Here is a 21,341-nt window from a genome sequence, read left to right on the forward strand (position 1 = left end):
AAGCTGGAAGTAATACTGGCTGCTCGAGGCTGCTGCTGAAACAGAGATGCTGGGAGCAAGAGAAACATTAATTTCATAGGTACGGTGGTTAAGAATTAAGAGGCGAAGCCCAAATGCTCACCCCTTGGGCTGCTACTCCAAGTGCCGTGCTGTCTCCTGTGAACACCCCAGTCACATGTGTAGGTATCACAGAATCTTAGAATGGCTTGGGCAGGAAGGGACCTAAAGCTAGTCCAGTTCCAGCTCCAACTCCCTCCCAAGCTGCCTCTCTACCACAATGCTTTCCTTCCTAGTGCTCACTGTCACACCTCTTCATCCAATGCTAGTGAGACCCTGTGTGTAACACTGAAATATTAAAGGGCAGCTCGGCATCCTGTTGCAGCCATCATCCCCTTTAGCTTGCTTTCTGTACCAGGGAGAACTGCGGTTACCTCAAACAGTAATATGAAAATTAAACATGAGCTGATGAATATTAGATAATACAGAATAATAATATTTGGGGCCGCAATTCCTTGCTGCAGCAGACATTAGGCAGAACAAGATAGGGTGAGCTTTGGATGAGATTCCTGATGTCAGGCCTGGCAGCAGCTTGCCAGGGCGTTGTACACATCTATGCATACGTGCCTATAGGTGCATGTCTGCCCCACACAGGTGAAGTGTGGGGCACGCAGTGGTGTGCACTGTGTAGTGCTGCCTCTTGTTTTGCAGAAGCTGCTCTCGAGAAAACCTCCTCTTCAAAGAGCTCTCTCAAGCGTCTCTGAAAACAAAATGATTAAAGGCTCTGGCTCCTCTCATCTGACATCAGACACATCTCTCTCCACAGCCTTGCTCTCACCCCGATCATGCACGCCTCGCCAAGCTCCAAGCTCCACGTGCTGGTGGAAGTTACACCGCAATTAGGGGCGGGCTCGTTACTGCACATCAAAGGCCACGCACCTCGCTTTTACTCACAGCTTTGTGGCTGCTTGTAGGGTAACTGTAGGCCCTGTGTGCCAGCCCCACGGCAGCCTCCCACCTTCAGGCTTGCTCAGGGCCCTGTAAGGCCCCTGGGGATGACTTTGCATTGGGCACCTGTGGGCAAGGTGTAGGTCCTCGGGGAGCACCCAGCCCTGCTTGTGGTCAGGTTTTGTTGAGCTCCCAGAGGCATAGATTAATGTGAGCTGTGTTAGAGGCCGTTGATAGCACTCCCTGCATGGTTTACATGTTCAAATAAAGAGAAGCTTCTTGTTTAATGGTTAATGAAAATGATGACTGCTCCCAGGGCACTGATTCCGACAGATGCAGAGTGGGCTGGACAGACCAGCTGCAAGGCACAAGGGAAGATGAAACCCATCTCTCCTTCTTTTTCATTTTTTCTTTTGGATTGTCAAATACATCTCCACCACCGTTTGCAAATTAATTGGTAACGTAATTCTGTGATGCTGCTCCTGTCACAGAAGCCAAGCACACATGATTGGCCAGGGCCCAGCAGCAATAGCACAGTGATGGATATTGCGCAGCATTTCTCTTGCAGTAGGTGCTGCTTTAAAACCAAGGGGCTGCTCTGTTCCCTGGAGCCACGCCTGGCATCACTGCCTTCCCAACAAACAGCCCTGCAGTGCCATCCTGCTCTGAAAGTTCTCAGCAACCCAGCAGTTGCATCAGTAGGGGATTTGCTGGGCTTGCAAGAGAGAGCTACTTACTTTACGTAGCACTCTCCAAGATGCCCAAAGGCCTGTGCACATCCCACAGCAATCCTTGTTCTCACAGTTATGATCCTTGGCCATCCTTCTCCCAGCAATAATCCAGATGTCTTCCCACCAGCCTTTGGTGTTGCAGTGCCAATGCAGCGCCATCACAAGGGCCATGCCCTGCTCCACAAGCGGAACGACACATCCATGCAAAGGCAAATTTCTTTAAAGATCAAAAGGAGAAGGAAAGGAAGGGTCACGTGGCTGGACCAAAGTGACTAGAGCAGCGCATAAAAGTGACAGGAGATGAGGAAAGAGAACGTTTTAGTTTAAGTGTTCCATCATTATTAATTCATTTGGTGCTCTTTATGATAATACCGATCATTTGGAATTCATTTGGTGTTTATGTGGATGTCATCTCCACTTCTGCAGAAATTCTGAAGTAATTCAGCATTAATGTGCTATTAAACATTGTTACCAGCCGGTACCTTCATTACTTCACCAGCACCAAATAGCCTTTTTTTCCCTCCCATTCTCTAAATTCAAACTACAGCATTTATTTTGCTTTTATTAGGGTTTTAAAACATAACGCCCCTCATTAAAAATTCTCCTTATGCTACATCAGTGTCATCTGTTCTGACGGCATCTAAACCATCTAAACCATCTCAAATAAAGGGGGGATTAATGGCAACGGTTCGTTTTGCTACCTGCGTCTGGCTGGATAACAGCTACAGGGAGCTAAGGTGGAGGTGAGATGGGGATGACACCTCCCGGTCCTCCTCCACGCATTGTCGCGAAGAATATGAATATGTGGAGGTTAGAGGAACCTGGCAGCGCTCACTTGTCTGTCACATCTAGAAGGATTGCCATTAAGTCATAAATGTGACGAAGATTAAAGAGTTTATTAATGTTATTAGAGACTTGAGATAAAACGCCGTGCCTCACAGGGTCTCTCTCCCTCTCTCACTATTTAATGAAAACATTTTCATCACTTTCAGAATCTATTATACCAAGTATTCATTTCAGGAATACGGAGATGATTTTATTTTAATTAGAAAAGATGTGGCAACCACCTGACAGCAGCACAGTGGAGCACCCCCCCTGCCCCATGGCTCCCCGAGAAGCCCCTGGGAGCTGCGTGGAGCCCCAGCTCATCAGCTTGGGGACGTGCCTCCCTTTGAACTTCCCAACCAGCCCGACTTCTTTCACTCATTTATTCCGTAGCCTGATTCACTGTTAATTTATTTTCGTGAGGAAGGTATCGTGGCTTTAAATTCCAATTAATTAAAGGGGAGGACTTCAAGTTTTGACTGTGCAATGTCTTCATGACGTGCTGTGTCCCATTTTAATGCCACACCGGAGCACTTCAAACCTCTATTACTGTTACCTAATATAACGGTGCACATCCGCAAATTAATTTCACACGCACAAAAGATTGCTCTTTGCAAACGTACCTCTAAGAGCCAAATTTCGGCTAGAGCAAGCATCACCTGTCACTTAGCAACAGCCACGGCATTACTGAGTAGAGATGCAGAGCTCAGAGTGTCCTTCTGTACTCTAGGTCCTGTGGGTGCTGCCGGCCCCTGGTTCAGAGGTTGAGATTTGGTTAATTTCCTCTCTTTGTGGGTTTTTTTTTCCCCCTTTTTTAGAGGTGTGCCCTGTTTTAGGGATCTTTAAAGTATGTTAAGAACACTGAGCTGTTGATGTGACAGCAATGGGAACTGCTGCCTGCTGTGACCACGATGGCAGCCTCAGAGCAAGGTGCCACGAGCAGGGCTGTGCCCGATGCCGCTGCCTCAGCATTTTGCACTGAAGTCTTCTGAAAAATTTACACCCAGGCTGCTGCACTACACCCAAAGCTAGAAGGGGAAGAGATGATGACTTTCAGGCTGTCCTGAGGGTGTGCCAAGGCTGCTCCACACCTCCTGAAGCCATGGGAAGCCCCATGCAAGCCTCAGGCCATCACTCCCTTTGATGTCCTCACAACTACCCTACCCTGCAATGAGCTCCTGCTCATTGCTGCTCCATGCCTGGCTTCCCATGGTCAGGCACACAGCCAAAGGCATCCTTCGGCAGACCATCGTGAGGGGACCGTGGGCCAGATCCTGAGCATTAAGGCCATTACACGGCATCTCTGTAGGCACAGCTAATTGACAACAATGAATGCGGGGTCTGCAATCAAGGACGGATTAGCAGTGAGGGCAAGCACGTGAGGCAGGAGGTGCTGCCAACAGCCTGGGCTTGGCTCTGGCAAGGCCAGCGAGCTTGGCAAGCTCCGTGGTACAAACTGCAACAGTAGGCATGGGGCTGGACCTTGAAGCAATTATCCTCCAGGGCTACCAGAGGTGTGAGGAAAAGGTGCTCAGAGCCCTGGAGCAGGTTCAGAGGAGCTTCTGCCAGGCTGCCAAGGTTGGTTAAAAATGGGGGGGGAGTGGCACATCTGAGCCAAACACTTCATGCGTAACAGGAAAACAAATGTTCAGAACTCCATATAAGTTGTAACGGGTTCTTTCAGATGTGGAGTGACATTCTAATGGGATGTTTTAAACTGTTTTCCTCCTTTCTCTGCGGCTTTTGTGTGGACTATAGATCTGAGCTTCCGAGCCATTGCCCACCACAGCCAGGATCCCAGCAAAGCAGGGCAGGTTGCTGTGAGGGATGGCACAGAGTGGCATGCATGCGATTCCTACTGCTTAGTAGTGCCAGGGGATGTGTGGTTGCCAAGCAGGCTGCTGCTCTTTCCACAGAGAACCTTTCAGAAGTCTATGGACAATGTGTTGAGAGAAGTACAAGCAGTGGTAGGTTTGGTTTGTGCGTCAGTCAGTATGAGGCTGCATTAGGCTGTCTCCTCCTAGAAATCCTTCTCTTGGCAGTAGGGATGCTGCTCGGCCAGGAACAGCCGTGTCTGGTAGGGAAACATTACTTAATAAGGGCAAATAGTTTCAAAAGCAGCAGCACAGTGTATGCAAAAAGTATTGATTTTGATGCCTTCAGAGACTCTGCGCTGATTAAAAGGAAATTAAAAGGAAAAGAAAAATTAACAAAGGAAGCAATTTTATCATGCATACTGCAATATTGCTTTCATCCGCACAGGGCTTGCTTTCTCAAGAAGGGGTCTGGGAAACAAGCGCAGGAGAAAATGTACTCACAGCACTCACTCATTAGAGACAAGGCAACAGACTCATTAGTGGCAGCGACGGCCGCATCCTCTGCTTGGAGCCCTGCCACAGGCCTGGCATGCTGATGGGGGTTGGCCCGGGTAAGGTGACAGACCTGCCTGGGTGAGGAGCAGGGCCACGTGCTGCACTCCACCACCGGTGCCATGGGGCCCTGCAAGGCATGAGGGGTCGCTGCAGAGGATCATTGTGCAGGGGTGGGAGCTGGGGGAAGAGGACCCAGTCCCGACTGACATGGCCTGCTGGCCAAGTCATGTTCAGCTTGTTTAATACTTGTGATGAGAACAAATCCAGAAATAAGCAAATACGTTTTGAGAAGAGTTTCCATTAACTCTTTAAAAGCTGACAGAATTCACTTACTTAAAGCTTGCCTCTGTGAAGACAAGTGCCCAACTGCTCCTCACACCGCGTTCTGAAATCTCCACTTCTCCCAGTGCAATGGAGAAGAATGCAGAGATGTGGTATTTTCCCTTTGAAAGCAAGATCGTTTCAAACATAAATATATATATATATCTATTATACTAATGACATGACTTTTGCATCAAGTGGCACTAGTAGTGCTTTTAAAGAGTCGTACAAGGCAACAGGCAAAAATACAGAGATCTGAAGCCGGCTTATCTTAAAAGGCCATTTTTTACATGAGAGATGGAGGAAGGAGGGCAATAAGGAGAGGTAACCAGAGCCTGAATAATATCAGAGTGAAAACCAAGGTGCAAAACTAACCTGTTCCTAATTAGAAGTTGTATGGGAAAGGAAACCGAGAGGTAGGCAGGAGTTTGCTGGCATGCTCTGGGGCTCATGTTAAGCAGGACAAGTAGGCTGTCCTTTGGGGAACTGCACAGGATGGAACGGTGCTGAGCTAGGAAACAGGATGGAGATGGGCAGAAGGCAATAGCCAGGCCAGGGAGCAGTGAGCACTGAGGTTTCTCTGCAAGACATAAGCTGGCAGACCACCATCAAAGGCAGTCCAAACTGGGCTGTCCTGAAGGCGGTCAGATTTGTCGTGTGAGCGGAAAGCTCTTGAATGGAAATTATTAAAATAAATGATTTCAGTGATTAAATCAGAAGACTTTAAGCTCCTACAACCTGACATTTCATGTGCTCCAATTGTCTAAATATTACTGTCTTTAGTAAGTGGAAAAGACGAGGAAGAATTTGCTGAAATATTTCACAGAGAAAATTCAATTATTTTCTTTTTAGCCTGGATCTGCTCTTCTCAAAGCAGCCAGCAACTCACTGCAAGCCTCCTGCACCATCCCTCTGGCAAATATCTTGAGTGCAGCTCGGCCAGAGGCTTTATTTTTAATCACTTCATTTTTATTAACACCCACGCTCCTACATCTTAGGGTGGAGAGCTCTCATGGATGCAGAACGCTTATGAGTGCAGCTATGGGAAATGACATGGAGATGACTCCGGTCCTGCTAACCCGGTCCTCTTGAACCTAATTAAAGCTACGGAAGGTAGCTACCCGCAGCCTGACCCAACGACATCAAATGTGTATGGGGAAATGCATCTTTAAAATCAAGCTGACCCTTTAGGGTGTGCTACCTTGAAGTATGCGCTACTGCATTACAGCTGTATGGGGTTTAGGTTACCATATGAAAACTGTTGATCATGGCTCAAACCTCCAATTGATCACCTGAGGCAAGCAGAGAGTCAGCCCTGAGAGCACATGTGAATGTAATTCAGCTGTGCTACAGGAAGGGGTGGAGCCTGGCTGCACCTCTCCTAGACCCTATTTAAGGGCTGACTGCCACTGGGGAAGGATGTTTCTCTGGAGGTTGCTTCTTTGAGGAGTTTCATTGTGAGCTTTCAACCTTGGTGAGTATTTACATTCATTATTGACTTTCTTTATGTTATGATAATCCTACTTAACCAAACATCTGTTTAACTTCTTTTTCTTATTGATAGTACAGTAGCTTACAATGGCCACTTTTTATTAATTTATTTGTTTTGTTGTCTGTGTGTGAGAGTAAAAAGCTAAACAGCATCTAGCTTGCTAGCGCTGCACCTTGCTTGCCATAACCCACTGGGGTATCCTCCTTATCCTCTGCATGGAAATTGTGCAGAAAGAAGCAAACTAAACAACACTCCATAGCACAGTATCACACCAAAGACTGTCTCTGACGCTGAGGGATTAGCAGAGCGAGTAGCAAAGTTCTCTGGTCAGGCTGATGTGTTTAGCAATCAGGAAACAGACTTTTATCTATTTAGTTATCGGCTTGCTATTTGCTACTGTCTGTTGCACCACTTGACATAATAAGTCCCAAGTCTTTGTTTCTTTAGCCCACTTTTTAGCCCTGCCCAACTGACGAAGCAAGTTTCCCCTGCTCAAGGCTCGGCTTTGCACACGAGTTCACCAGCAAACCAGGGGATGGCAGCTCATAAAAGAAGGCCTGGAAAAGCCTCGATGCTTTTTGAGTAAACAAGGTAATTTGCAGCTTGACATTTTAGCCGTGTCCTATGCAGATGACTTTCTGCTTATTCAATATTTCTGAATAAACTCCCTTAATGGCTGTGCAGTAATAAATAGGGTATTAATATTAGGAGCAAGGAGCTGATTTAACCTTTTTTATCTCCTAACCTCAACAGGGGCTCTGAAAAATATGCACCTTTTTATATAACGGATTTAACAACTTGTTAATAGCTGAAAATTATGATGGTTAAGAACTGAAGCCAGCCAGTGTATAGTGGGTTCTGTTCAGCTCTCCCTTGCAGTGTTACCGTGAGCAGCCCTGGGATCCTTGTCTTGATCACATGAGACATCCCTGGGACGTGCACCCAGAGTCCGATGCTCTTCATCCTTTTCATGCCTTCTTGCCCCATCACTGCTGCTCAACAGAAAGAATAACTCAGGTTGACACGGTTTCTACCAGAGACGGGAGCTACTGAATTATCTAAGCACAAGCCTAAGTACTCCCTTTTAAAGGATAACTGATCTACTAAAAGCAAGTATTGTTTTGGACATGCCATGTTGGATTTATAACGCTTCGCTTTGCATTGCGCTGTTATCTCCTGCGATGTCATTTGGACGAGACGAAGCACCATGACACAACATGACAGCTACCGTGGCAATGAGAGAGAGACTCTGGCTGCATTCCAGCTCTGTGATGGCTCAACCTGAGCACAAGATTCAAGGGACAGGAATGGCAGTGTGTTTGTAGGTGGTAAGTTACACGAGTCTCCCCAGTTACCCACAGTAAACAGATAGCCTGAATTCATCAGCTTTTCACACAATTAATGTTCCATTTGCTTGCATAACAGGTTATTTCATTATCTTCCTCTTCCAAACAACTTGATTACAAGAGAGGAAAAGCTTTGCCATCAGCTTTTTTGACAGTTCTGAGGAACATGCCAGGTAAAGGCAGATTCTTCATCAGTGAAATCCTGACTGTAATTCCCAATTACCCCTTGTGAAATCTCCCCTCTGGTGGGGAGAGGCATCACCCTGAGCCAAGTTCCACACATCAGTGTAGGGACACACTGCCCCTCCAAGAAGGTTGCTTAGGCCAGTGTTCCATGAGAAATTCCTCAAGATGATAATCACTAGAAAGATGATTGTAATAAAGAGTGTCCTGGCATAAAGAGTAACCATGTGTATTCAGTGTCAAACTTGAAAAGCATTCTGATTTTCTCTCTCTTCTAGAGGTGAGAGAGCAGAGAGGAAAGCTGTGCCTTTAACTGAAAGCCATCTCCTTTTTTCCGCTATCATTCAGGAAAGAAAGGTGAAGACAGCTCTGTTTTCATGTACATTGTCAAACTGGGAAGAAAAAAGAAAGATCAAGAGAAAGATGAGCCTGTTCTTCAACAGAAGCTGACGCCTTTGGAAGAAATATAAGCCCATCTTCCAGTTGGAAAGGGCCTTTGCTCAAGAAAACACAAGATGGCACAAAAAGTCTACCTACTTCAAGTTCCTTTGTGCCAGCCTTCACACCCACCATGAAAGCCTGGATGCAGGATGATGCTTAGAGGGTCACACCGGTTCCTTGCTCCAAAAGCAGAGCCGTCTCCAAGCAGGTAGCCACGCTCTATTCATTCTGCAGATCCTACCATTTTCCATGTCCATTTAATATCAGCTAGCTCCTCTTAAGATGTTGTTGTTCTGCTATTGCTGGACTCATTTATTGTGCTCTGTGTCTCACATACTCTCTAGATGAAAACAAGTAATTGGCAAGTCCAGCCTGCCCATATGCCATTCAGTTTGTGTCTGGTGGTGTCCTGACCTCAGTTTTGTCCCTGCTGCTTTAAGTCCAACCGAGCAGCTGAGGAATGCTCCTGTACCTGAAACTAAGGAAGCTATTCTTTCCCCTGGTCATATAAACTTAACTTGCTTTTCAAAGATAAATGGTAGTTTATCATTCAGCTCCTCAAACATCTGAGGAAATGCACTGGAAATGCTTGGCACATACGGTACTTTTATGTGGCTTATTTTTTCACTTATCTACAAGTCTGCACAGTATTATTGTTATTTGGCACACAGCAAAAGGAAGTCCCCTGTGCATAACATGATTTAGTCTGGCCGATAAAGTGGAAGTGGGTTTCTTGGTGGCATATTAAGTTCCGCTGGATTCCATTTGCACAAGAAGCAGAATTGCGCTTTCATGTTCCTTTATGATGATACATTTCCTGTCAGGCATCCTCATCTTTTTCTGTTTCCCTAAATATTAAAATTTCTCCCAGCGGTGATTCTCTTCATTTCCCATTCCCATATGTTTGTTCTTCAGCATCAACCCCAATTTGTACAGGGCTGGAGACAGCCCTTTTCTACATGCAGTGATGTGCAGCCAGCAGATTGAGTGAGACCAACGAGGCTACACTGAGCCACGTAACACACCGCAGAGCTGGGTTCTCCCTACTGTGCCGTAGAATCACCACAGTTGAAAAATACTTCTGTGATCATCCAGTCCGGCCACCCACCTATCCCCAGTCATCCCCTCTAGTTTGTGTCCCACAGTATGGTGTCTACACGTTCCTTGAATACCTCCAGGGATGGTGACTCCACCACACCCCCGGGCAGCCAGTTTGAACACTTTAACCACTCTTAGTGCCTAGTGCATTGGAATAAATAATCTCTATGTGAGTTTTATTGCGCACCACAGAATGGATGCTACCAGTTTTCTCTTCTAGATGGCCTCACACAGTGCAGTTACAGTGGGAGCTTTGACCTGAAATCAGAGGACAGCATCTACAGTCTCTGTAGTCCTTCTTTCCCCTATTAACTCATCTCTCCTTCCCTCCTGCCCTACGGTTTTACCTATTATTCCGTGCCTAATAAAGTAGTAGCAAAGCTCCAGCATAAAACTTTTATTATCCTGAGCATCATGTGACTGATGAGTGAGTTAACCTCAAATTTCTGTCTGTACAATTCACACGTGCTGATTTTACATGAAAATCACTCTTGACTTGCAGGAGATGACCCTGATAAATTTAATCTCTTTAATGCTTCTTCATTCTCAGTAAATGTAAAATGTTTTATTCTATTTTTCTCACAAGTAAAACCTGCAACATAACTTGGCAAAAACCTCCTTTGCCACCCTTCCACATTAATCAGTAGAGCTTACAAAATATGAAATGAATGGGCTGGTGAGCCTCACATCTGTGCCTGGAAGATTATGAAGCAGATATTTATGCAAGATATGTTAAGGCACACATGAGATGAGGAGGTGATGTTGTCTACAGCTCTAAGTACATGTAGATGCTGGTCACAAATGGCATCCCCATGGGGTCTGTCTTGGGACCAGACAACAGTGTCCTGGGCTGCATCGGAAGAGGGGCAGCCAGCAGGGCAAGGGAGGTGGTTGTCCTCCTGTTCTCTGCTCTCATGAGGCCCCATCTGGAGTATTGCATCCAGGCCTGGGGCCCCCAGTACAGGAAGGATGTGGAGCTGTTGGAGTGGGTCCAGAGGAGGCCATGAGATGATCAGAGGGCTGGAGCAACTCTCGTGTGAAGAATGGTTGAGGGATCTGGGCTTGTTTACTTGGACAAGAGAAAGATCCAGGGGCACCTTCTAGTACTTGAAAGGGGCTTAAAAGCAGGAGGTAGACCAACTTTTTACATGGTCTGGTAGGGCAAGGGGTGGTGGTCTTAGAGAAAGCAGATCTAAGATAAATGTTAGGAAGAGATTGTTTACTCAGGAGATGGTCAGGTGCTGGCACAGGCTGCCCAGAGAAGCTGTGGATGCCTCATCCCTATGGGTGTTCAGGGCCAGGCTGAATGGGGTGCTGGGCAGCCTGAGCTGGTGGGTGGCAACACACCAACCCAAGCCATTCTATGATTCCATGATTCTGCGATCAAAATGCTGAATCCTCAAAGACCAAACGGCTCAGCCAACTTGACAGCTTTGTTAAAAAATGTGCCGTGTAATCAGATCTGACAGCTGCTGTCAAAACCACCAGTCGGAATGCCGTGGCTGGCTGGAAGAGGCACCATTTTGGGGCCATCTCATCGCTTCTGACACAGCACCGCATCTCTCACGGTGCATCCCCTGGGTGCGAGGCACCAAGCAGCACCTCTCGAGCCACGGGTCGCCCAAAGAGTTGCCCGCAGTGCGGGCTGAGGGGCCTTCCTGCTAAGATAGTGATCCTGTCCATGGATTTGCTTTGCTGAGGCGGGGGAAAAACTGTACAAATGTATTTCGTGCCGGCTACCTTGCTGCAGATTTTCTCGATGGCGCAGAGTAACAGCGCAGGACGAACTTCGGGCGCTTTCAGAAACTTTAGACAAGTCTCGGGAGAGCCGCGGGAGCCAGGAAAGCGGATTCGCAATTCCGCGGTGTCTCTCGCCATCTACCGACGACGAGCGATGGGACTCGAGCCCGGCCCCGGGACCGGACCGCCCCGGGAAGCTCTCCGCCGCCCAGGGCGGGCCGGCACCGGGGCCGGGCTCCTCCCGCAGCCCTTAAGAGCGGCGGCCGCGGGCGGCGGCTCCTGCCGGGGCAGCCATGGGGGAGGCGGCGGGGGGCAGCGCGGTGCCGCCGCCGGCGGAGGCTGCGGGCGGAGGGCAGCAGGTGAACGCCCTGACCGTGCTGGCCCTGCTGGAGAAGCTGGTGTCCATGCTGGAGTCGGTGGAAGGGCAGCAGAGGCAGATGGAGCAGAGGCAGCGGGGGCTGGAAGGGGCGGTGAAGGGCATCCAGGGGGACCTGGGCAAGCTGTGCCGCAGCCACGGGGCTACGGGGGCAGCGGTGGAGAAGCTGCTGGAGAAGTCGCAGAAGGTGTGTGCGCACACCCGCGCCGTGCGCGAGCGGCTCGAAAGGCAATGCGCGCAAGTACGGCGTTTGGAACAGCACCACGCGCAGCTCCTGCGCAGGGAGCGCTTCAAAGTGCTCATCTTCCAGGTGAGGAGCGGCCGCGCAGTGGGACGGGGCACGTTTTGAGGGCGTGGGGAGGGAGGGAGCCCGACTGCTGCCGGCCTGCAGGAACGGCCCGTTGTACACCCGGCAAGCTCGGGGAAAGGTCCCTTTTTTGTGCTCTTCGCAGACTTAAGGAAAGAGCCCTGCCCTCTTAACTTTCAGCACAAGGCCCCTTTTGCCAACTCTTAGCGAACGCGGGGGACAGGAGCTGTTTCCCCAGCTCTCAGCTAAGTCTGAGAAAGGCCCCACGACCCCTCTTGCGAAACCTTCAGAAAGAGCCTGGTTCTGCCGTTAGCAAGCTCAGAGAAAGAGCCCATTTTGCAAACTTGGAGAACGATCCTGTATTACTAACTCACGTCTAACTTGGCACGCAGATCCCTTGTTTTCCTGAGTTTTAGCAAACTCGGGCACAGAGCCCCTTTGGCGAACTCTTAGCAAACTTTGGGAAAGTTCCCAATTTGTTGCCATTTGGCCACCTTGGGGAAAGAGCCCCTGACCAACGCCCTTCATCTGCCTGCAAGAGCAGGGCAGAGGTGCAGTCCCTGCCCCGCTCCCACCCCGTCAGAGAGGAGCTAAAAATGCAGCGAAACCTCCCGGGAGCCCATCCAGTGATAGCAGAGGTTTGCATATTTTCCCCTTTTTAAGCAATGGGCTGGACAGAACGAGGCGTGAGCTTTAGCTAAACACAGGACGCAAGTTTTACATCTGGAAAGAAAAAAAACAAGGAAGAGGGAGGGGGAGCTGAGAGGAAGGAGGGATGAAAAGAGACCTACACAGTGTACCAGAGATGGAGAGCAGATGTGGGGCTACAGCACGGGTGTGTCACAGCTCTGTACAGTGAGTCTGTTGGCTGCATAGTATGGCGTCAGTTGTTTGCTCTGTTCCTTAGACAGTTGATTCCTGTTTAAAAAAAAAAAACAAAAACAAAAACAAAAAAACCCCTTAATTTTGATGGAGTTGGCAGGTCTGGCCTGCGCCCAGCCACATCCTCATGGAGAGGAAGCCCCCTCCGCTCTGCTTATTGTTCACCCTAATGACAGTGTGTGTGGCGTGGCCTGGAAAGGAGGGTCTATTATAGTTTCCACCCCAGAAGGAATGTGGAAATGATTCCAGGAAGAGCTAAATGGAAAGATTACTGGGCTTTTCCGAGGGCTTTGGGAGCTGCCTCTGGGAGTCAGAGCATGGCCATCTCCTGTTAGCTGAGAATGGGTGCCTCCAAGTCCACATCTTCACTGCATCCCAAGGGGAGGGTGTGCTTAACTTGAGTGGGGGTAAGATGTCGTGGCACAAATTACAAGGTATACAGTGTTTTCCTTCAGAAAAGCCAACTTTTAGCATTTTTAGAAGGCATAGCGCATAGATGTGATGACAGCTACCACCACTGTGGGCTGTGGGTGAAGGAAACAACACCAGGAGGTGTTTGGAGGACAAAGCAGCATCCTGACGGCTTGCTTGCTGCCACTAAGAAGCTCTGAAAAGTTAGGGACTGCTTACTTCCATTGCAGTCAGAGTCCTTCCTTAACGCTGGGTCCTAAAATGCAGCCTTTGTCACAAGAATGTCACTGACCGTGTTCTGGTGGGGAGGGAACATCACTGACCTACAGTGGGCGCATAACACAGGCCATAAGCAAGGCAGGCTGCCGTTCAGATGATGAAGGCGATGACTGGGGTGCTCTCGGGTGTGCCTGGGGCCCCAAGATGGGATTTTCCACTGGGAGGATGCGGCCAAGCAGGAAAGCGAAAACTTGCCAGGAGCACTCCCTGAGGGAGGGACTGGGGCTAGAGGAGCAGGAGCCAATGTGGGGTAATTGGAGGGAGGGAAAAGTGAGCAGAAGGCTGGCTGGGGTTTCTGCTTTTCCAGAGAAAAACAATACCAGGAAGGAGAAGTCAGTGAGGCCACATTGATGCCAGATTTCTTTAAAAACAAAGGTAAAGCTGTTCAGGTGGGACTTCTCTTCAGTCTGGGGAGACTTCTTTTCAACTCAAATTGAAAACAGACTTGACACAGCACCTTTTTTATAGGGAGCCTCTTTTCCAGCTTAGGGAGGAGCTCGCGATGAATATCAAAACAAGTTTCCTCTCCCCAGACTGTCTGCATAGCTCTTAGTTTGAATATATTTGCTGTAATTGGTGGCATATTTTGACGGCACCATATCCAAGTGTTTGGGGATGCTGATGTTATTACAAATGACACAGCAATTTAGCAAAACACTGAAATGACAGTTTCAAAAATCCTTGTTAAGCTTTAGCATTGTTATTTTGTGCTTGCCACATGACTGGGTTTTTGGTGGCGGTTTGGTGGGCTGTTTTACTTTTAGCTGTAGAAGCAGAATTCAGGATGAAAAAGGCCCGTGTTTAACTTACCAGTAAAATGTCGTGTTTCCTGGTGAATAGGTTAGGTACCGTGTGACAAAGTCATATCCTGGGGTTGAGCACCCTGATACTCAAACCCATTTCAGATGCTGCTTTCGGTGAATGCTTCATCCCCAGATAAGTACTCTCATGTGGGAGGTTCAAGAAGGGTATTAGGCAGAGCTTCTGCTCTGAAAGAGTTGTCAGGCACTGGGACAGGCTGCCCAGGAACGTGGTGGAGTCACAGTCTCTGTCAGTCTTCAAGAAATGGGTGGATATGGTACTAAGGGACATGATTTAACAGACAATATTGGTGTAGTCAGACAGCTGAACTACATGAACTAGGTCTTTTTGAATTGACTGTAATAATTCCCTGATTCCATATTGGTTACTCTTAAGTTGATTAAGGACAGGAATGTCTCGTGTAGCCCCTGGGACTTGGTCCAGCTAGGGCAGCAGGATGGGGTGGCGGAGCCACAGACCCACAGCCTGTGCAGGACGTGCAGACGGGCAGCCAGGCACGTCCTCCTCTTGCAGCCCCAACCCCTTTGGGACATGCTGGTCCGAAGAGCGCGGGTGGGAAGGTGGCGGAGGTGGAGATGCGGCTGCTTTTAGGAGCATTAGTCATGTTCCGACAGACCTACCTATTTGCAGAGCAAAACAAGCTTGAGGCTAGCAGTCATGTAGGCATTATAGCAGCACATAGCAGCACGAGCTGCTGTAGGCACAGAAAAATGCTACCTCCACTTCTTGAGGGTCTCTTTCCACGTGCAATATGGGGAATGCAGGGACAATTCAAAGCAAGGCACTTCCCCGCTGCAGCATCAGGCACACATCCACCTGCTCCCTCGGGCTTCAGAGTCATGTGCTGCTCACCGTGACTGCCATAGTCTTTCTCAGCACATGCTGCATATGGGATGATGACCTATGGGAGGTTCTCAAGAAAAGCTGGTCACAGCCAGAGGAAGGCAGTGCTTTAGACTTTGCTGATACTCCTGGTGTTAGCAACAGCTCGCATGCGGAGAACTTGCACCCTTCTTTTCAGCTCTCAGAGGAGAAATATAATTCAGGGTCACAAAGCTACATACAAACTGACATCAGAAAATGCAAGTGCTGTTTTTGAACTCAGATCTAGATAATAAAAGAGGTATCGCTGCTTTCTTAGAAGTTTAGCTTAGATCAAGAGGATAACATTAAAAGTTCCACCTTTTTGTTTTCCTCTCCTCTCGTGGAAAATAGCTATGCAGTTCGTAACTGTCTGCATTTTTAAGAGTATTGTTCTCATCATCCTAAATGAAATACCATGCAGCTCAGATGTTTATCAGAAGAGAATACAGATGTCACGTGGAAATGTTAGGCCTCAAAGTTAACAGCAGCTCGCTTGCAGTGCAGTACCTGAAATGGGAAAGGCTGTTGCAGCACAGAGCACTCCTACAGCAGCACTTCTGCCTTTCCAAAGACTTCTAAATCGTTTGTTTTTATTTGCATTTCAGTGATTGCCATCATCCTAAGGTCTTCTACACTTGTGAGATAGGAGAGCAAGCTACTCACATTTTTTCAAGCAGAGTAAGAGGTGACCAGAGGCCGTGTTTGAGAGGGCATACGGGAAGCTTAGACAGAGACATGATTTCTCAACTGCCAGTACTCTCTGACTTCCAAAGACCACATGTTATTCGCTTTTAATTGAATAGTTGGCTCGTTGGTACAAGGAGAATGGCTTGGTTGGTTTTTACTAATTGGTTTTTAGAAAACAAGGATCATTTGACTGTTTCCCTTTTGCCGTGCCGGCCACATCTGGGTCTAAGTCCTCTGTGCTCAGCTTGTGTGCTGCTCCTTTCCTAGAGTCATGCGTCAAAAGTTACGGCCTACCCGTGCTCATTGAAATAGGTTTTCTGTACCATTGAGGAGCTCACAGCTGAATGCTGAGTTGTTTAAAACCGTAAGCGATTACCTAGGTTTGCAAAGAATGCACAAGACGAGTAAATTATGTTTTATCCTGAGTTCTTGTGCTCTAGGGAGTAATTTAAAACTGCACCCACTCACATAATCCACATTTCATTATCTGCAGCAGGAAAAAAATACAAATATTTGTACTGCAGTTAGAGTTACGCTCACTTAGGGCTGGTGCAGGTGCTTTTCATAGTCATGGTCACTGCGAGGAGAGCTGCAGCAGTAGATGCAAAAGGGCACTGGTTTTGTCAGGAATCACACCACAGAGAAAGCACTGTCAGTGCAACTGCACCCGAACCTTGGGAGCATCCAGGCCTTATCCAGCCACCCCTTCGGTGATGCTTTTCTTTATGCTGCAGCACACCCAAGTTCCACTGGTGTGCAGTTATTCACCGGCATACCTCTGAGGTGCAAAAGAGCCACGCGGTAGCTTCCGCTGTTTTATTTTGAAAGAAAGAAACAGAGCAGCATAAAGTATCAAGGCACCTTCTGCCATCCTTATACAGCCATGCCAGCAATTCTAACTCAAAGCTCCACTCTCAGTGCCCACAATTGTATGCCCAGCCCTGAAATAATGAACACATACTTGGCAGGGTACGTGGCCTTTTTTCCCCTTTTAAACTGTAAGCTTGGGCCTGCTGGGGAGAGAGTTGAGGCTATTACAGCCGTTTCACTTAGCACTTGCTTCTCTTGTATTTAATGATAATTTTTTTGGTTTTAAGAAACAACAACAACAAAAACAGACATTAATAAATCCTTCCAAGTCACAAAACTTTTCATTTCTTGGTTACTGTGGGAGATGGAGAGCATTAGTATTTCCCAGTGTAGTAAGAAAAGTTCTCTTTTTGTTTTTTTTCTGCACTCTAAATAGCTGTAGAACAGCGTGCACTCTAAATATCTTGGGCCACGTGGCTTACTGTACAGTGAGATACTTGGAAGAGGTCTGCAGATTTTCCACAGACTCTCTGGTTCTCTCTCGATGAAGAGAAAGAGGCATTCCCTGTGCCTGAGCAGTTGTCTGCGTAGCACAGAGACCTTAAAGGTGTGCTTAAGGCACATCAACACTTGCAGCAGCATTTCTGGCCAACGTCACCGGAATGACTCTTCCCCTCGGGTCTTCCCAAAGACCTGAGGCCATCCGAAGGAGGTAGGGTCAGGCAGAGAGTGGGGAGGATCTCTCCGAATCTTATTATGTATCCAGTGGGCAGAACTTCACTCCCATAATTCCTGAAAGTAATATTTAGATCACTGTGATCATAGAAAGGAGAAGAATAAATAGTGGGTCATGCTTTAAGCGCTGTAAAAAGTTCAACATCAGCCAAGAAGCTTTACTGCTTTTGTTTCTAGTTGAGGACGAGGCCCACATGGGCAATCCATCTGCAGCAAGGCCCCCGTAGCCACAATATCTCCCCTTCTTCTCAGGGATAGGTGTACAGCCTCAGAGCTGAGCTGCTTAAAAACAGAAACTAATTTAAATGACAAGTAATGAAATTACCATTCTGCGTACATTCCAAGTCATTCTGAAAGAGAAATCTCACAGTTGACAGCTCATTAGTCTTAAACTGCACCAGATAATGGTTCAGTGGGCTTTGAGTGGCTTGTTTCTGGTTAAATATGCTGAAACAATAAGAAATGAAGAGTGTCCTTTGTGTCACTGTTGGAATTTACAAAAAAAAAAAAAACAAAAACAAACAAACAAACAAAAAAAAATCAAAACAACAAAGTAATTGTTCAGGGTTGTGGTTTATTTATTAAATCTGTGAACTATGAAACTCAAATATTGTCAATTCTTTCAGGAGGAAAATGAGATCCCTGCCAGCGTTTTTGCAAAAGAGCCCATTCCCAGCATCACAGAAGGAAAGGAAGAGCCCATGGATGAGAACAAAACACTGGAAGAAACCTTGCATACGGTGGAATTGTCTTCGGAGGATGACATACATCTTGAAGATGATGCGGGTGACAGCGCAGACGAGAAAGCAGAAGAGTCCAGAGCTGAGAAAATTAAAAGGACCGGCCTGAAGAAGGTGGACAGCCTCAAGAAAGCGTTCTCCCGCCAAAACATCGAGAAAAAGATGAACAAGATCAGCACAAAGATCGTTTCACCTGAACGGAGAGAGAAGATTAAGAAATCCCTTACAGCGCACCATCAGAAATCCTCCTCTTCCAAGAGTTCGCCTTTCAAAGTTCCACTCACGTTCAACGTGAAGAAATCCCGTGAAGGAGAAAGCCCCGCTGAAGCTGAAGACAGACCAGCAGATACAGCGAGCACTGACCAGGCCGAGAATGAGGAGGAGATGTCTTTTGCCGACATGCACTCAGAGATGACCCCCACCACGTCTCTGGCTGAGGAGAGCAAAGCGGTCATTGATTCTTTGGAGAAAGAAGCCAGGGTGGAAGCTGCTGCTGCAACAAACAACAGCATTGAGCTGTCCATCGTTGAGGATGATGAAGAGTACGGGATGCCTCTCGAAGACTCCGAACAGAAACTGTATGATGAAAAGAGCAAACCAGTCAGTGGGGAAATGGAAGAATCTGATGAAGAAACAACCCGAGCAGCTGTTCTGCAGATAGACCAAACGGCCTAAGTCATCAGAGCCGTCCTTCAGCTTCCACGTGCCCGCGGTTTTGCCTAGGTGAAAGACTGGTTTCTGCTACACGTGTGGTAGTGGTGTTTAAGTTTCTTCCGGCCTTCTCTCTGCAATGATAATTTACCACACTGTATTGGAACGCAGAGGGAACGCAGCCAACAACTCGGGCTGGAGCGCACTCCAATTTTTAGGCCAGTCCTCTGGTATTCATTAACGTAGAGATATTGTCAGCTGGCATAAGAGACTAACAAGAAAAAAGTATATGTCTGGCAGGAGAAAGCTGCTCGGCTGGCTTTCTTCTAGGTAGGTCAGAGAAATGCAGGGAGAGTAATCAAAGCCCTGTTATACTTCTGTTTGCCTCTCTCAGAATATTTAGCACTCTGAGTAATTTGGTATGTAAGTTTGGAAATACCAATGAGAGCCCTTGAGCGTGGTTTCTTTGCTATGCTTCGTGAATGTTGGCGGGCTCTGCAGCTGCATGCTCGCACAGCTGGTGTGGAGCTTTGCTCCCTGACTTTGCAAGGCCAGAAGAGCAGAGTACATAGCAAAACCGAAATGTCTGCTCCATCAGCCTCTACGGGCTCAGGTATTTTGTCATGAGTTTCTCGCTTAGAAGAAACAACCATTTTTATGTGGAAATGAAAAGATGTATTTCAACCTACCCAAGTTACTGAAACACATTAGTGACAGGCGTGAATGTGTAATCGGCTGCTGTACCTTTAATGGTTGGTAATAGCTAAAAGAAGAAGAGAGAGTTTGATGGAAACAATAGAAACACAGAGATAGTCTGAAGTATGAAATGCTATGAAATGTTAAAACAAAAGGGGAGGGGGCGGGGAGAAAAAATAAAAGCCCGCTATATCACATCTATACTTCCAGCTTAAGGAATATATACACTGATTAATTAATTCTTAATCCTTGTAACAATATGCTATTAAACTTTGCACCTGCACAACTTTGTATCTCAGAGTATTTTGGAAATAGTATAATTTTTCTTCCTACAGATTATTTCATATATAGAGTTATATCTACACAAAACAGATATTTACAGGGATGTAAGGGCAACGCTTCAAAAAGGTGAAAACGCTTTTTTAGGCACGTCTCGAGGGAAAACCGTGTTAGGGACCGAATAGGAGGACAGGCATGAGTTTACATAAGAATGAGTCTGCAAAGGCATGAGGTTTTTATTCTCTGCTAATAACACAGCTCAGGATCACCTCCGTGCTCTCAAAATCGGATACCTAGTTGTTTCAAAATCTGTGGACAGCAAGTGTCTCCATAGCAGCCCATTCTCTGTAAACGTTCATTTCTGTCACTTTGCAAAGGTAAAGGTGTGGTGAAGACAGGGAAGCACGGCACCCACAACAGCCGCCTTACATCCTTGTTTGTTTATGCAGTGGGTTATCTTTTTATATATATACAAACGTGATTCTACCGACGCTTAATGTTGCACTAAAAAAGGTTGCTTCCTTCAACTTGTACTTAGAATCACTAGTTATGGGGGAAATAAAAACTACAGCAAAAATGCCATTTTGACATGTTTAGCAGATACTGTTCCATGGGGGTGGCATCTGCGACCGGTAAATCACACTGGAAATCAGTCGGTAAGAGCTTACTGCAGGCAAGTACCGTTAGAAATTAAGCTCTGAAGTATACAGCATCATAGAGGAGATACTGTTTGCAATAAGTATTGTGGCTTCATTTGTATTTTGTATTAACTACAGTGGATTTTCAATGTTTTTACTTGTAACTAACAATAAAATGACAAATAAAAGCATAAATTGAAACACAGCTCTTTCTGTGTGTGGGAGAAGCGACGCGAGAAGCCAACAGATTAAATGTAAAGGTCAGGTATTTCTGGGTGTATTGGCATCCCCTGCTTTTTTTCTTCAGCATCCGCTGCCATTTGGTGATGTGATACCAGTGCTCAGGCTGTGCTTCCAGACCCCATTCAATTTCAAACATTTCTGAATACAGGCAAGCAGTACCCCAAAACCTGCCAGCTCCACATACACTCTTTATCAGACCACTTTAAATAGTCCTGAAAGCGTATCTATATTAAACCGCCCAAGCCCCTTCCAGACACACTTGGCCTGTCTGCACTGTTAACCTGCATAGCACAAACTGTCAGTCACAGCCTAAAGCCATCGCAGAGCACCTGGTGGGAAGGCAGGGCTAACTCAGGGGAGCACAGGTGTAAGCAATACACCTGAGTGACTGGCAAGGGTGGAGACAGGATTCAACCCTTTCCCTGGC

General features: G+C 47.1%; 1 protein-coding gene and 1 long non-coding RNA gene across 2 annotated transcripts; both read left to right on the forward strand.

The window, feature by feature from the left end:
• The first annotated feature begins 6,013 nt into the window (after positions 1-6,013).
• LOC107316317 lies at positions 6,014-10,135 on the forward strand. The gene is made up of 5 exons (XR_001556285.2): positions 6,014-6,668; positions 7,134-7,277; positions 7,440-8,014; positions 8,112-8,205; positions 8,564-10,135. It is a non-coding gene; the product is annotated as an uncharacterized LOC107316317 (long non-coding RNA).
• Positions 10,136-11,757: 1,622 nt separating this feature from the next.
• On the forward strand, positions 11,758-20,872 carry CAVIN2 (caveolae associated protein 2). The gene is made up of 2 exons (XM_015867681.2): positions 11,758-12,180; positions 18,294-20,872. Exons 1-2 carry the CDS (start codon positions 11,788-11,790, stop codon positions 19,080-19,082), a joined length of 1,182 nt encoding a protein of 393 aa, XP_015723167.1. The 5' UTR covers positions 11,758-11,787; the 3' UTR covers positions 19,083-20,872.
• The last annotated feature ends 469 nt before the right edge of the window (positions 20,873-21,341 follow it).

This window comes from Coturnix japonica, chromosome 7 (genome assembly GCF_001577835.2).
Source record: "Coturnix japonica isolate 7356 chromosome 7, Coturnix japonica 2.1, whole genome shotgun sequence".
In the NCBI taxonomy this organism is placed as follows: domain Eukaryota; kingdom Metazoa; phylum Chordata; class Aves; order Galliformes; family Phasianidae; genus Coturnix; species Coturnix japonica.